This window comes from Cebidichthys violaceus, unplaced genomic scaffold, assembly GCF_023349555.1.
Source record: "Cebidichthys violaceus isolate CVI_PGR_0920_01 unplaced genomic scaffold, fCebVio1.0.p SCAF_1, whole genome shotgun sequence".
Taxonomy (NCBI): Eukaryota; Metazoa; Chordata; class Actinopteri; order Perciformes; family Stichaeidae; genus Cebidichthys; species Cebidichthys violaceus.
The window spans coordinates 22140068-22156712 of record NW_027176262.1 but is presented as its reverse complement, the minus strand read 5'-3'; the positions used below and the strand labels follow the sequence as shown (position 1 = coordinate 22156712).

Below are 16645 nucleotides of genomic sequence, written 5' to 3'. Positions count from 1 at the left end.
ACCGAAAAGAAGCACAGGTTCAAGTGAGCACATGAATCTTAATGTAGCCTGAGGCCTGTTCCAAGAAGCAGTGTTCTGTTATGACAAAAAAAACCAACAACAGTTCAATTTATTCATAAAAATACAAAATGTTACATTTAATTTACATGATCTGAAACCACTGAGCTGTACAACAGTTAAAAAAACCACCACGTACTAGTGACGGTCATCAAAGTGAGCCGCAAATATTTTTGATATTCTTTCAGTCTCCTTCTTCATGGATGATGGCGACATGTTCGGACGCTGTCGAGGACCTCTGTGAGGTGGGCCGCTCGGCCGCTGGGAAGATCAAAACAGAAACACACCTGCAGTGTGAGTGCTGCGGCAAATAGTGAGCCTCAGAATATGATTTTCTAGTGTATTAAAAAACAAAACAGGCGTTGATTAGTCAAAGACTAATTTACTGTGTGTTTGAGGTGTGTGTGGTTACATGCGAGCGACCGCTCAAACAGAGCACGCCTTTTTCTGGCTCAACAGGCCTGCCGCATGTCTCTCTGTATTACTTCTGTAAGTACAATCTGGAAATCAGCAACGAGTGACTAGTTTGAACCGGCTCTTTAAAAAAAAAAGGTCTTTTCCTCAAAGACGGGCGCACCTCCCACCGCGCCACTCCGGCACCTACACACACACACACACACACACATCTGATATCTCCACACCCTCCTTGAAGCTGGATTCGTTTACAATGGTGCGATGCAGAAGCACATTCCCTCTACAGCTGAGTGGGAGTAACCCAGCAGACCTATTAGACACTGGGAAGTACTCTGGGGAAACGTGTGCATAACATTAGTGCGCTTCCTCAGTTGTACATCGCATCAACAATGAATACCTTTTTTATAATGATAGCATAAGGCTCTTTTCAATGAGTATAGAGTCACTGCTATTAGCCGCCGGCTCAGCCGTCTCCACGTTGGGAGTCGTGTTGAGGTATGCTCTGAATTCCGTATCGAGTCCTTTAACTCATGATGTGCCATTTAAAAAAAACCAAACCACCTGTTACCCGTCTGGTTTTGTTGTGTAGCAATTGTTGTTCAGCGCAGAGCCCTGATGGTTAATGACGAATTAACACTCAGGGCAGAAGGGAGTGTTTTATTCTCTAAAAAAAACAAAAAACAAAACAGCCACCGCATACCTGTGGTTACATCATAGCAGTGTTCTTAAACAGAGTGTACTGGAAGTGACACACGGGACAATAATTATTTTGTTGATCTTAAGACCGTTCAAACTACTTTGTCGACTCTTTTCCCAAAGCTAAAGGCTTACGGACACAACGTGTCAAAAGAAAACATGACCGGGAAAAAACATTAAGACTGAATGAGGGCCGATAGATGACACAGAATAGATGTACTCATGATCTCACCCCAGTATGTACGGCATCTTGTTTAAATATTTATATAAGTCAGATAGTGGGTGGGCCCCAAGCTGTTCAATTCATAGTTTAGTTGATCCAGTGTCAGTATTCTTGACAGGTCTGTGTTCAGTATGCGTCATGTGTAAAGTGATCTATTAATAACGTGTTTGCTAAGCAGTTTGGCCCCGATGTCAACGATGTATTATACTTTGTTTAACGTCTTATTTGTCCAAAAATCAAGTAATCAAGGGAACAAGTAACACATATTTTCTAAAGGACTGTACGTAACGTAAGACGTTATAAGTGAAACAGAGATATTCAGGTGCTCAGTGAGAGGGGAGTGAAAAGCAACAAGGGGAGAGGAGTGAGTGAGTAGAGTTGGTGACTAATACTCACCGGGTCACTGGCCGCCTGGGAGAAAGAAGGAGCTAAACGTATGACTCTCATAGATGCCTCCAGTTGGTGAGAGGGGAGGAAGAAATTAGGGACCTCCATAGGGAGCGAGCTGGATGTCGAATGTTAAAAAAAAAACAATTAAATATAGTACGATGGCATCCCTGTTAAGATCAAAGTTTCATCAGATAAAACGGGTAAATAACAAAAAGGGACATTTTAAAACTCAACTAATAACGAGTCAAACCTCTGCAGTGTCTCTCTGTCAGCTATAGGTGTTCATTCGCCTCAACATCCTGTGTACCAACTGTACTGGCGTTAGCTGCAAACGGACTGTATGTTACATGTTGGGAGTGTGTCTGAGTGTGGTTTTTGAAGTTCGTTTAAAAAAAAGAAAAAAAAAAAAAAAAAAAGCCAAATTGCGCACAAATTGTTGTCGCAGGGAGACGTCTTCGTCTCGATTTGCGCCGCTCCGAGCCGGCATCAATTTACATCTTCCCATTAGCTTCACATGCAAGGTCTGAACAAACAGTTCCAACAATCAGTTCCAAACTAAGTCCCATGAAGAACCAGTGACAGAGGGTGGATCTGTGGACCCTGCATCGGGTCATGACATTACACCTGCATGTCAAAGGTGGAGCAGACTACGAGTGCTACAATCTAAAACGATCCTCTAAAAGAAATAACAGCAACAACTAATCTGATATCCAGGCAGACAACAACAACAAGTACAGATCAAGGATACGGTTGGAGTGGAATGTCCACGGAGCATGAAGCATCATGGGTATCTATGGTGGGTGATGAAGCTCTGTCACTTGACTCCTCGTTGGGGCTGTTGGGCTCTTGTGCTCGTCTTTCATCTAAAGCTCGTGGTGTCCTTTCACCATCTCTCTCCGTGTCGGAACCGTCTCCTGCTGAGCCATTAAAACTGTCACTTTCTTCACTTTGGGCACATTTGTGTTTACCACTACAGTCGTGAGTTACCGTCTGGCTTCTCTCGTCCTCATCTTCGCTCAGAAACGGCTCCTCTGGCGCCTCCAGGCTCTCCAGAGAAACCAGGTCGGGGTCTGACAGGATGCTGGTCCAAGGACTGGTTTTGTCTGTTAAAGAGGTCACCTCATTGAGAGGCCTCGGCTTCACCACAACCTCCTCGTAATCTTCATCTTCCTCTTCATCATCATGATCAGCTTCCTCATCCTGTGCGTTACCTGTCCCGTCTTCGTCTGTTCCTTCTTCCTTTTCCTCCTCGGACACAGTAACCTCGTAGTTTCGACTGTCCTTTTCTTCCTCAGGCTCAGAGTCGGTGTGGTCTTCAGACGTCCTTGGCGAGTGCAGAGGAGACACATCTTCCTGGGAAGAATTTGAAGCTCTGCGTGGACTGGAGACACTCTCAGGGAGAGTCTGGGGGTTGTCGCCTCCAGCAGGGGAAGTTGTGGAGCTGCTCTGGGGATCTGAGGGAATCGTTTCCAGGCGGTTTCCTCGTACACCTGGATGAAGAGGACAGTAAAGATTTGAGCGACACTGTCTTGACGAGATCAGGCTTATTTACTATTATTTCATACTCTCTTTGTTTTTCAGTTATCATTAAGTGCATTCGAGGTCATACTTTTAAGGAAATGTTCTTTGTCAGTAATCTCTAAAAGTCACCACTTGACGGAGGTGTTTGTGACGTGTTCATGGCTCAGCAGGTGGGTTGTTTAAGTCTTTCCGTCAGCATTTCTTGCGGGTCCGGTGGTGCCAGCTTTACAGCATGCCTCCACTGGACTTTACCAAAAATCTAATTTTAGAATTTGATTCTAAAATCAACTTTTCTTTAAGTGTTATCTTTAAGTTTTGGACTGTTTGGTCAGATAAAACAAGCAATTTGAATTCATCCTCGTTGGAAAGTATACAGATAGAATAATAAATTGATTAATCGAGAAAATAATGTGCAGATTAATGATGAAATCAATCATTAGTTGCAGCCCTGAAGTACAGTATAATGACTGTGATGGCATGGGTACTTTTAGAGTGACAGACTGTATTCCACTAGTTGAAATTTCAGCAGCACTGAAGACGTCAGAAGGTACAGTGATGCCTCCATTCATGGTTAAAGTGTGCAAGCTTCACAATAGACTGTGTCCACAATGAACTCTGGGTCAACTGCTGTAGTTTACCCAACCTTGATTGGGTAAAGAACGATCTGCCCATGCTCAGACTGCTAAATGACCTGCCAAGAATGATCTTTAAAATGGTAAAATGACAATATATTGGACATTTAAGAAAAAAAGGTACCATCATTTGTAACAGTTTTAAATGCTAAAGTTATCTCACTTGCGATCTACTGACTACGACGGATTGGAAAACATTGCTGGTAATTTCAGACCCATGTAAAAGAGCTCACCACTAATGATATTGTCGACTTGTCCAACTAAGTGGTTGGACTCGAGAAGAAGCCGGCATGTGTCCGTCTCCGTGTCCCTCTGTTCCTCATGCTTGGCGTGACAGTCCTGCTCACTCATGGACGGGAATGTGGGCGTTGAAATCTTACTGCTGAAGTATCTCTGGATGTTGTCCAGCTCACTTAGTTTCTTCCTGTAAAAACAACGAGGTGTCTCGTCAAAGCTAATTTTTATTTTTTATTTTTTTTAAAAAGAAAAAGAAAACAATCACGTCATGAATTGTAATGGGCTGTATATCTGAGGAATGATACCTGAGTGCTGAAAACAGAAATGAGCTGGAGGGGTTGATGTCAGCAGCACTGCTGCTACAGACAGAATGAGCTGCCGTTTGCTCCTGCAGACTCTGATGGTAATGACGGATGTTGTCCATGTGCTCAAAGTGGCGGTCACTCTCACTTGACCTGAACAGAAGTACAGACGATGAGTACATTTAATGTGGAGGCTTGTTTCAGCATACAGGAATGCTTCGACTGTAAATTCTGCTGAGGAATCCAGGAAGCCACCTGGGGAAGGGGGGGGGCTCAGCCTCAGCCCGACTATCTCCAAAAAGTTCCCTAATCCTTAAAAAACATTCTCAGCTAAACAATGCTCTAAGTGAATGTCTTTCATTGATGACCCTGTTCTTCTGATCAAACTCTGTGTGACATCACTAACGTTACCTGACAGCTGCTCCACAAACACGTCGATGTTCTGCTTGTTGGTCACATGTTGTGATAAACTGCTGCTGCTTCCGCTCTTACTTGTGAGGGAACTAACTCTAACTTACAACAACACAGCTGCTAACCCTTATTAATAACTATGTATCAAACAACTCATATACACTGACACTGAGGCGTGGCAGGTGGGTTCCTCTGCTGCGTCACCTGAGCCCGCCTCAGCTACACACCTCTTTGGCCATTTTTTTTTGGATTAGCCGGGAGTTAGTCTGTGTCGTCACTAACGAGATGGCGTCGGCCAGAGCCCCCCCCCCCCGCTTTGAGCTTCACAATGGCTCTTCAGGAAACTTTGGTTGACGTCACAGAGACCATATTTTGTACAGTCTTTGGTAATTGTTCTACGGACCTTTCGGAGAACAGCCCGTCCGTGTGGTCAGGTGACGAGATCTTCTGCTCGGGGTATCGGCTGATGTGAGAGGGGAAGCTGCTGTATGTGGCTGTGGTATGGTAGCTGAGAGGGAGTGCCTGGAATAAAGTTTGCTAATAAAAACATAAAAAAAAAAAAAAAGAATCATCCATCATGATTACAATTAGACATTAACAAGTTGTTTTGTTGTTTTACTGTATGTATGAATACTTTCTCTCACCGGTGAATTTTTGGAAGCTTCTTCATTCACAGTTTTTCTCTGTTCCCTGAGATCTTGGACCCCCGTTTGTGGAGTGATGGACACTTTCAGCTGGCCGTGACACTGACCACTGAAGTCGGTGATGTTGTACCAACCACACACTGACTGGAACCCACAGACTAAGGGGGACAGGTCTACAGAGGCAAATCCAATAACCCTCTCTGATTCTACGGAAGGAAAAACAACCCAAGAGTGAATTGATATATCAGGCAGATCAATGTAATATATATCATAAAGTCAACGTGCTTCCTGTACCTCCTTTGTGCCAGACTTTGAACACGAGAGACTGTTGTGGATCGACAAGCAGCTGCTTTGAAAGCCTGTAAATTTGACACAAATCATCAGCCTGATATGTGATCGCTCCGATCATAGATCTCCTCAAAGATTTTAGTTGATGTCTGTTATATAACTCGACCTGCACTCGTGTTGATGGTCCCACGCAGGGCAGTCGGTGTTGGCTATGACAGCTGTGGACACTGGTTCAGCAGAGTCTGCAGTGACGTACGAAACACAGCAGCATGGTGCCCCTTCACTGCGCCCTGCTAAGGGACAGCCTGCCAGAGAAACATAACACACATTATTATCCATGATAACATAGGCATTCAAAAAAACATCAGGTCACAAGCTCACCCTTCAGATTCAGGTGCATGGCCCGGTCCACTGCAACAGTCACAGGGAACGATTCAGCCACGCTCATTTCTGTGTGCTGCACCGATGTGATGTCCGGAGTTGTTCTGGAGGATTTATTCTTGTGTCTGCTTTGTGATGTTTTGGGTGTAGTGGGCGAGGGAGCTCGATCTGCTGCTTCCACCGTTTCTGATAAGAGCTCCCCCTGGCTGTCTGAGTCCACTTGGGGGTCAACTCCAGCAGGGACCGTCCCGCCTTCCACAGGGACAGAACCTGCTGTCAGTGTGATGTGCACCCTGAGAGCCGCCCCTTGTAGATCTGCTGCCGAGCGTCTGAACAGTGGATACACTCCTGTAACGAAATACAGCCATAAGGTTACTACAGCAATAATAAACACTTCAATTATAACACAAGTAGTAATTCCTTACCACTGAGAGTAAGCTTCTGCGTGGGTGTCTTTGCCAGAGAGGACAGGTCGACAAACGCTGAACCCACCAGTCGGTCTGTGTCTCGGGGTCTTCGGGTTTTGTCTTTCGTGAAGGCAACCCACACCTGAACCTCCAGCTTTTCCTCTCGAAGATACCACATCAAGGGCTGAGTGCTCCTCAGCTCCACATTTCTGCTTTCCTGGAAAGCCACCGTGGCCTGGCCTGCCTCCTCAACAGAGGGGTGTTTCATCTGGGAGCAGAAGGCATCCTGGTCGTAGAACTTGTACCTGAAGTAGCAGTAGGTGGAGCGCTCCAGCTCACCGAGGCCCGGCAGAAGCAAGCAGTGGACGGGTATCCACGCTCTGGGCATCGAGAAAGTTAAAGACATTTTTCTCACGCCGTCTTCCCAATCTTCTTCATCAACTTGTATTTCATTATGTTCTATTTCCCAGCTCAAACCCTGAGCAGCTTTAATGACTCGTTCCCTGTCTGAGTGGTGGGCGAAGTTGGCGGAGATCTCGAGGCCCCCGGCCAAGATGTGCTGGTGCAGAGAAGAACTCGTTTCCTGAGGTATATACACTCCAAACCAGCCAGAGATACCTTTAAATTTGGAAAAAGAAACAAAAAATGACTGTGTTATTGTCAGAAAAACTATTTGGACCCAGCATTCACCGAGAGTGCAGCGTACCTGTTCTTTTATGGAGGAGATCAGCGAGAGGTATTTTCACTGTGCCCAACACCACATCCTTAGGTTTATAGGTGTGCACCGCTGCAACAAATATCACAAAACAAATTACTAACTTACAGATATTATTGACGAACATTTACAAAATCACTGCTTCTACAGAATGTGGTAAATTGTGGTAAATAAAACAAAATAAGCTTTATACACCTTTGCGACTGTCTCTGTTCCAGACAGTGAAGACAGCAGAGGCTTCCTCCAGCTGCTCAGCCAAGCTGCAGGTTTCTCCACTGCTCCTCACAGACAGCAGGTCACAGGTCAGCTCCATGTGGTGGTCGAACTCCGGGCAGAAGGTCCTGGCGGCTACGCGGGTGCACCTCCTTTCACTCTCAGGCAGGAAGGAGAACTCGACTGTGATGTAAGCGTTCACTCCCACACCGGCAAAGTAGCTGAATCTTTCATCTTGTTCTGATAAAACCCTGAAACAGAAAGGCAGAAGCACAATACCAGAGTGAAGGCTTTGAGGCCGTATCTGTTAAATTTGTATAAGATATTTGAAAATACTTTCTGTGTGATGCCGTGAGGATTTGAAATCTCTGCTGCTGAAACACTCCCCTGCACATCACTTCTAGGTTATTTAAATACACTTGACACTTTTACACTACACTTACATCTCACTTGTTTATAGTCCTGTTATCTGTTCGTTTGTGCACTTTATTTTATATTGCACTTTATCTTATGTTTCACTTTATTTTATATTTCTCCGTAAATTTTAATATGTTTCTACTTTGCACTGTGTTGTTTGTTGTTGACTGTTAAATGCTATGCACCTCCCATCATGTCAAATTCCTCGTATGTTCAACATAGCATGGCAATAAACGGTTCTGATTCTGATTCTGATTTGCTCTCAGACCAATTACTGGAGCTGAACATCACTTCATTTGTTGATCTCAAAACCTGCAGTTGAAAAACTCAACAGCAGTTTCTCTTTCAATATAATTAGGCTGGTGTCAGCAGTTACAGCACTAACTCGGTGAATTGCTAAGGGGAATTTCCATTCCATAAAATCAAATAAAGCTCCCAATGGGACAGTGGTAGAGATGTACCTCGCTGCGGCCTGCAGACCTGATGCTCTGTGCACTTGAACCACGAGTGTCACAACACGAGAGGCAGCTCCTTTACCAGTTTTACTGTCAGGTCTCACTGGTCGGTGCTTGTACCGAATGCACACATCTAGTAAGCCTGAGAAACACAACAAGATCAGCCACAACTCATAAAATACTGAACGTGTCAATGCATTATATCATTTCCATCACTCTGAGTGTCTGTGTACCTGAGGGCTGAGGCTGATGTCCTGTGGGACTGTCTGTCCTGGGAATCAGGGGCAGGGAGAACATCTGGGCCTCATTAGGATGCTGTCTCTGCATGGTGACCATGGCACACAGCTTGGACAATGGAAGCATTCCTCTGGCCACAAGCTGGTCTCGAACGTTTGGATAATAATATCTACAGACACACACATAATCCTTGATATGACACCAGTAAGTATGAAGCCATATTAAGAAATGAAATTCCAATAACAACCACAAACCTGCACCAGACTTCAAACTGGACACCCCCTCCACTGCTTAGGCCTTGACTAGAAAGAGAGCTGAGCAGCAGCCTCTGAACAGGAACTCCTTCAGGAGCCAGAAGCACATGAGTCTCAGTGTGTCCAAACACCGGGTCAGGGACACAGAGAGTTGTGGTGGTACGAAACGGCTTCAGGTTCACGCCTGTTGGAGACGAGATACAGGTCAGACTGACGCAGAGGGAGGAAAAAAGGGAAATTCTTTATGGTCAAGGTTTTATACAATGAAATATTCTTACTACTCTCTATGAGGCTGTGGTCCAACTTTGCAGCAGGGTCACCCTCCTGACAGGGGAAACTGTACTGGACGTAGCAGTCAGCCTCACCCCAAACTGTGGACTGCAGAGGTGTCAGCCCATCAACCTTCTCCACTCTGATCACAAACACATGCTCTCTCATAGTTTCCTCTGGTGCTGCTATCACCTGAGGGGAGATACACAATAGAAACAAAGACGGCATTTGAATCTTAAACCTTTTTTATGAACCTTGGAAGGTGCTGCTTACCTGCAAGTATCTGTTTGACAAAGAACGCATACACAAAATGCTTTGAGCTTTCTCTCACAGAAATGAACACAGACCTTTTTTTGTGAATGAGGCTGGTGATCAAGCAGATGAACTGGTCTCATGACATGAGACCAGCAGTCGTAATCTTCACCCCTTGTGCGCTGGAGGGCAACTATTTGCTCCGATCGGCCCATAGCCAAAACAGCCCTGAGGTGTCCTTTACAGGAACCTGAGAACACATCAATGACTGGCATGTAGCAATCCACCCCTAAAACAGGGTACTGTGCCTGGAGAAGAAGGTGGGTGATCTTTGGATCCCTGGAGGGAAGAAAAACAGAGAGGAGGGGTCGCTCGTCTCACGTACAGCCTCACTGTGGCAGCTATGTTTGAATCCACATTTAAAATGTGTGTGTAGTGTAATTTATGGTGGAACATTCCTGGAGTTTCATTCTGAGGATTCAAGAAATTGCATGCATGGAGGAATGAAGACAATATGTACCATAGCGCCTCCCGGAGGACAGGTTACATTAAAAAGGTGTGAAAGATTATCGAAAAGTTGCAAATCAATTTTAAATATTTGATTACTACTTGTTTACTCTAATGTCCCTATAAAAGTTGCCAATAAAGATATCGAGTGACCTTTCTGTGTCAATTCAAACCGAATCACAAAGTTTAAACATTCTAAGAAAATAGAATGTTGTCTCTTTACAACTTGCCTGAATGACATGTAGAACTGATGGAGAGGTAATTTAACGATGCCGAGGAGCCGATCCTGCCCTGAACTTCCTGTCTTCTGCCACACCTCGATTACCATCACATTATTCTTCATCCGCTCCAGCAGCTTAGTTGTTAAGGCCACAGGCGCCACCTGAGACAAGGGATGGAGAAGAAAAAAAAAAAGTCATATGGGTCACCAGGATTCTGCATTTACAAAGTAGGAGAGTTTTGCTTCCTTTGTAGCCTAATACAAAGTTAAAAGATGGTTAGAAGCTTCGATCTCCTGGCCTGACCTGAACAAAGTTGAAGCAGGGATTTGCCTGACCCCAGCTGACGACAGATCTCGCCGTCTCATCACACCAGAGTTTACAATTCAAGTACACGTTTGGAGCCTGCATGGGCCCACAGTTGAAGTTCTTTCCATCTGGCACCATGAGTAACGTGTGCAGCAGCACCTCAGACTCCTCCTCCACCTGCTGCCGTGATATACGAGGAGATGTGTGCAGTCCGGGGTGGGGAGAGGGTTCTTTCGAGGGTTTCTGAGGAGTCCAAACATTCAGCCTGGGATCTTCAAAGGAGCGAGCTGGTAACTCCTCCCTGTCAATGTCAACATGTTGAGACCTGGAGCTGGTCTCTCTCTGCGGACCGGGTGCTGTTTGTGAAGGTGATGTGTCTCTCTGAGCAACCTTGCTTTTACTTTTTTCAGAAGGGAAATCTTTGTTGGCTCTAACAAGTTCTAGTGAAACCTGAGGAAGACAATAGCATTACTTCTATGACAAGTCACTTGGACAACAAATATCCGGCTTGTAAACATAAACTCAAGTAAATTACCTTGAGGGGTCCAATCTCCTGTGTTTCCCCATTTCCTTGCACACTCCTCACAGGTAAGACGACGGACTGACTCAGCTGCTTGCTCTGCAGCAGACAGCGCAGCGGGTGAACTGCCTCGCCGATGGGAACCGGCTAAAAACAGGAGAAGTCGAGGTGATCACCAGCACTTCGTTCTTTAAGGTATTTTATTTGTTTTAAAATGGAAGCTCTAGTTCATAAGAGAGTGATATTTAGAAGTTGTGCTAATGGTTGAACATTATAATGTTTTATTCCAAGAAAAACTCACAAAAGAACAACTAAATGTAGGTACTTACTTTCTTTTGGTCGCTCTTTCGTGAGTAAACCTTGAAGATCAGATCAGTTTCCCACCATTTTTTCACTGTTGCTGTACTGAAGTGGACAGGAAACACCGAGTGCTGATGGAACTTCACCGCTAAAACACAAAGAAGAGCGAGTCAGATTCAGTCCCAAACCCGTACCAGTGTTTCTCACTCAGGTAGGTTTCATAAGGCAGATTCTAAAAGTTCATACTTCCTCCTGTGACTTTACTGGCAACAGCTCGGGTCACCTCTTCATCTCCACTCTTTCTATGATCATGTCGACTGGAAGTGGAGGCCATTGGGAACACGTACTCAATAAAATATGTGCTAATGAAAAAGAGAGGAGATATCACAGGCTTTTTGTTTTTTTTACTAATAACAGCAATGTTATTTTAAAATGGGATGAAAATAATGTCAAATGTTTCACCCACCATTTCTTGCCGGTTACCGGCCGAGGAGGTTTCCCTTTGCTTGAGGTCTTTCTAGGTGTGGTGGTTGTACTGCCCGTAGGTACGGTCAGGGAGTCGATGGTCACTCTCGCCAGTCTGATCAAACTCAGCAAAGTCACCTGCTCGGCACTGACGCCAGGAGGAATAGCACCAGCATCTGCAGACCGCCGAGGCTCTGGGTCTGAACTGGACACAGTCAAAATAAGATGGATAAGTGTCTTAAATGTACAAAAGGTGGGATGTTTACATCTAGTCTATTCTCATACTGCATGTTTTGTCTGCGCTATAAGTCTGGTCTATATCCTGGTACCGTGTGTATCCCATATATAGTGTGAATGGTTTATTAAGCTGGTCAATTTCCTTCAGCATTCTTTGCGGAAGGAAATTCTTTCCTGGCTTATTCATATATCTCAATCAATTAGTACCTTAGATAGAAGATATGCCCTTTTAGAGTGGCTACTTTTGAAGGTGCAGGGATAAAAAAAATATGCCCACCCACCTCCCACTCAATCTTCTGAAAGGAGCATTTTATTGGACAGGCAGAATGGTTATTTTTTTCTACATGGAGCCAGTTTTCCCATGTTTTTGCATCTAAGTAATGGGGGACAACAATTCTTGAAACTGGTTCAGTATTGAGGAAGAATGCAGCAGTTCGTCCACTAAAAGTGCTTGTTTTTTCCCCACTGACAGGATAAGATTGTTATTATAAGTGTCTGACAACATTACGGAAAGGACCATACAGAGAAATAATCTGTCATGTGGCCAGAAAACAACGGTGAACGTCTGCAGCAATCTACCTCAATACTGGACCAATTTCTAAAACTCTTGTCCCCATTAGTCACTTAGACACAAAAACAAGGAAAATAGGGTCAAGGATGAAAGTACTAAAGATGCCCTTTAAACAGCATGTAAAGGCCCTTACCCTCCAGTAATCCTGGGTGCAGACTGTGTCAGCTGTTTTTTACTAGAGGACAGTGTTCCTTGGGCCTCCGCCTCAGTGTCGTTTGGTCTGATATCTGACATCTTAAAGACAACAGAACACTAAAAACATTAAGAATACTGACAGTGATATTACACATAAAACATGCTTTTTCCCTGACAATGACTATCAGAAAATAGTCTACTTACAGGAGTTTTGTAGAACAAATTTTCCAGTAAGCTCTGATCATATTGTGGATCGTTGAGCTCACTGTCCCCACACACACTGCTATGGCCAGACAGAGATTCAGGGAAGGAGTCATCTCCATCCCAGAGAGGCAGAGGAGATGTGTTTAAGCTAAACAAAAAAAAAGGAAAGAAAGAAAAAGTACAGATCTTGGAAAGGAAAAAACTGCTTACATTACATTACAGTAAGTAAAGTAGATCAAGTACCTGCCGAGGAGCAGGTCCACAGCTCTGTTGTCCATGTCAACAGGACAGTCTAAGCTGCAGTCTGAGATTACAGCAACATCATCAGAGTGCTTGAGAGTTGAATCAGCGTGAAGAATATTTTGAAGAAACACACCAGCGGGAGAAGGGAAAGGCCTGCAGACAAAGGAATTATTATAGAACGTTCATTATAAGAGAATGGAAAACGTTGTTGTCGTTTCTTTTACAAACTTGTGAAGCACAAACTTGGAAGGTGGCAGGATGTTATCCTTTGGAAGAGGTAGTGGGGCGTCTTTCAGCGCCGGGGCAGAATCCATGTCACATTTCAAAGCTGATACCACCATAGCATTTCTGAGCTTGTTCCCACGCTCTAGAATAACTGAGATGAGAGAAATCGTTGGGTATTTGTAAAGAGACTTTTGTGTGTTTATTGTTACTGTATGTACATCTGATGATTAGTCAGGCTGAAACTAACCTGACAGGATATCAGTGGTTGCTTGGCCACAAGGCTCCTGACTTGAAGGATTCTGTTGAGATCTGTTTGTCGTCGGCATCTGATTCTCCAGTGACTCTTCTTTGTCTTTCTGGGCATTTTGGAAATATAAGTGGTCTTTCCCTCTGAAAATAGTATAGCGAGATATACAGTAAGATTAGTATGCTCAGATGTAAACTTACTACCAGTAGGCTCTTATTACAACGCACACGCATTTGATTGTGAATGGTAACATCACAACAGCAACAACTTCAAACCTTGGAGTGTGTCCACTGCTGCTCACAGCTGATTCTCTCCCACTGCCAGCTGAGAGCGATCTGGGCCGTGAGGGCACAGTCAGTGTGGTGATTGGCGGTTTTTCGATGCTGATATCTGTGATGGGACCTGAGCTGCTGCTGTCATAGGCTTCTGTAAGAGGCTCCAAATTAATGGAAACCTGAGGAGGTAAAAACAAAAGAAAGCTAAGATGGGGGTTTTAACACGGTTTACTACTGCGGGTGCAAAATTATAAACACCTTGAATATTACAAAGGGGTGCTCGATAAAATCAATCGTTTGTTTGACAATGCCACAATCTTAAATGATGATCAGAGCCAAAACTGGGTGATGAGTTCTAAATTACTGAATGCCCCCTAAACACCTAACAGATATACAAGTGGATACAAGTATGGCAATAGGCTTAAGAAGTTTTAAAAGGCGTAATGCAGCCAATGTTTTAGGTTCGCCTGCCTTTCAAAGTTACTTGTCGCTACACAGGTTAAGGTCACAAAAAAAGTCACAGCTACAAAACAGCAACCCTGCAGCTGGTAGAGATGAATTGTCTTGCCTAACGCACGTCTCCCTATTCACTACACTTCGGAATATCAAACATGCACACATGCGGTAGGCAGGTCAATGTGAATTCAGGTTTCCACTCACCTGTAACTCTCCCAGCTTCTCAGTTGTCGGCGATACAAGGGTGTAAAATCCACTGATGGGGTGTGACAGAGAGAGACGAGAGATGCCCGCAACCTCAGCCCGTGCGATCGGCAAATGATCCGGTTTGGTCAGAACTTCCAGCACCAGCGAGCTCATATCTGTTCACCGAAGACAGAGTTAGTGGCTGATTTTAAACATTTGAAATGTAAACACATCACAGCGTTCTTAGTTACCCGTCAGATATGAGGTGAACTGCTTTGGCCCACATCGGATGGGGAAGCGGGATGTGGTCTTGATGGTCTTCTGTGACAGATGTGATCCATCTCTCGGGAAGAAGTGCGTCCCGTTTGAAGACTCTCCCCACCAGCGCAGCCTGACGAATGCTGCAGATGGAGGCTTGTGAACTGTCCATAGTACTCGGCTTATTGTCACCCGCAGGAAGCATCGTAGCTGGCCCTCGACAAGGGGAGGGAGGCTGGTGGCCGGGGACACATCGCTGGGGACTGCAAAGAAAACACTGTAAATACTTACATCAGACATAACCATAAAATAGGACAAGTAAGAGTGGCATTTGCTGCAGGTCTTAGCTCGATGTTGGCTTTTCTGTTTAACGGTATATGTCAGAGAAAACACAGTTAAATGGCTTTAGGGTCAACTTGACACTTTTACATGTGATGTTGAAAACGTGCAGACACTGCTTACAAGACATAGCTCTACTTTAAAATCAGTTATTGTAACAGGTATGATACCACTGACAATAATGCATAAACTTAGCAGTGTTTGAAACTCTTTGAAAGCGTCCTGAAAACTATTACACATTATTTTACCTCAGTGCCGGAAATGCCCTAAAACGCTTATATTTAAGGTCCAAACACACCAGGTATTGAATAGTTTGATAACAGTAATGTAATCTTTATTTAACCAGCAAAGTCTCATATCTAGCCATAGGGCAGCTGTACTTATCAACAACAAATAGCAGGAAATACCAATATCGGATTAAAAGACACATTTCTACTAAGAAACGGACTAACGTTATAGTTAAACAGTTGATATTAACGTCAATATGTAATACTTCGCTTTCAGCATCCTTTGGCAAACCTGCAAACTGCGTAACAAGTTAATAAACAAATGCTTAACGTTCCTACGGCACGTTAACAACATTGACAACACATGCAAAAACAACACAAACCAAAAGAGAAAGTGAGTTTAACTTGACATAACATTAGCTAGTATGCTAATATCCGAGTCTAATAAGGTGAGATTGACAGCTGACGCTAACAGCTACTAACTTAGCTGTACTGCTAGCAGGTAGCTAAGCTAACAACAGTTTACCTTTTGTCTTTTTGCTGCCTCCAGCTTTGACGGACCTCTGTCTTCTGCTCTTCATCCCGCCGCTCAGTAAATAAACATGGTGGGTGACAGCCTGGCCAAAGCAGTTGGTGAACCGTTAGCAGGCATGATTTGTATCACACTCAAGGTTACTAATAATCCGTTTAACAGAGCTGCTTGTTTGAACTGCACACACATCACACACACACACCAACACGAACACATGCGGCAGCGCGCAAAACTGTTCGTGAGCAACAAAGTCCGAATGTGCCGCGCCTCCGCTGCCGCTTCATTTCACAGTTGCATTCTGGGAAATGTAGTTTATTATGTTGTGGAGGTCAAAAAGTAGCGTTTCTGCAGACATTCGACTAGTTTCTACACATTTTCGTGGCGATAACGAAAAGTAACTGCATTTATGTTTAGTTCAGATCTAATGTAAACAATTTGCCTGTATAGTATTGCACCTATTAACTCGAATAATAATTTATAGAACCAGATCTTGTGGAAAATATTGTTTAATCATAATATATTGTTCGATATTATAAGGTATATTACATTTGTTTAGTAAAACAAAATAATGATAAGTAAAACTTGACTTAATAACTAATTATAACTTTATTTTTTCCATTCGTTGCACTTGTTTCACCTTTTCATAGTGAAACATATGTTCTTGTTTAATTATTCTCATTCATTTTACACAAAATTGCATTTGACACACAATTTAGATGATTATTTTTTATTCAATGGATATATATATGGCACATTTGCTGGCAAGGGGAATACA

At 43.9% G+C, this 16645-nt stretch overlaps 1 protein-coding gene across 2 annotated transcripts; it reads right to left on the bottom strand.

Annotated features, from left to right (window-relative positions):
* Positions 1-91: 91 nt before the first annotated feature.
* Positions 92-16049, bottom strand: c2cd3 (C2 domain containing 3 centriole elongation regulator). 2 transcript variants are annotated; one of them, XM_068715325.1, is made up of 33 exons: positions 15865-16049; positions 14766-15035; positions 14533-14690; positions 13873-14051; positions 13598-13740; positions 13354-13501; positions 13126-13278; positions 12883-13030; positions 12677-12777; positions 11737-11940; positions 11517-11632; positions 11300-11418; positions 10986-11117; positions 10448-10900; positions 10154-10305; positions 9512-9755; positions 9173-9356; positions 8895-9078; positions 8637-8809; positions 8410-8545; positions 7514-7782; positions 7310-7390; positions 6622-7221; positions 6197-6544; positions 5982-6120; positions 5822-5886; positions 5528-5733; positions 5287-5420; positions 4476-4625; positions 4167-4357; positions 2529-3270; positions 1787-1895; positions 92-318 (listed from the first exon to the last, which is right to left on the bottom strand). In XM_068715325.1, the coding sequence occupies exons 1-33, from the start codon at positions 15917-15919 to the stop codon at positions 196-198; spliced, it is 6609 nt and encodes a 2202-aa protein (XP_068571426.1). In that variant the 5' UTR covers positions 15920-16049; the 3' UTR covers positions 92-195. The 2 variants fall into 2 exon arrangements, with proteins under 2 accessions (XP_068571426.1, XP_068571434.1); XM_068715333.1 differs by having other exon boundaries at positions 13369-13501.
* Positions 16050-16645: the final 596 nt, after the last annotated feature.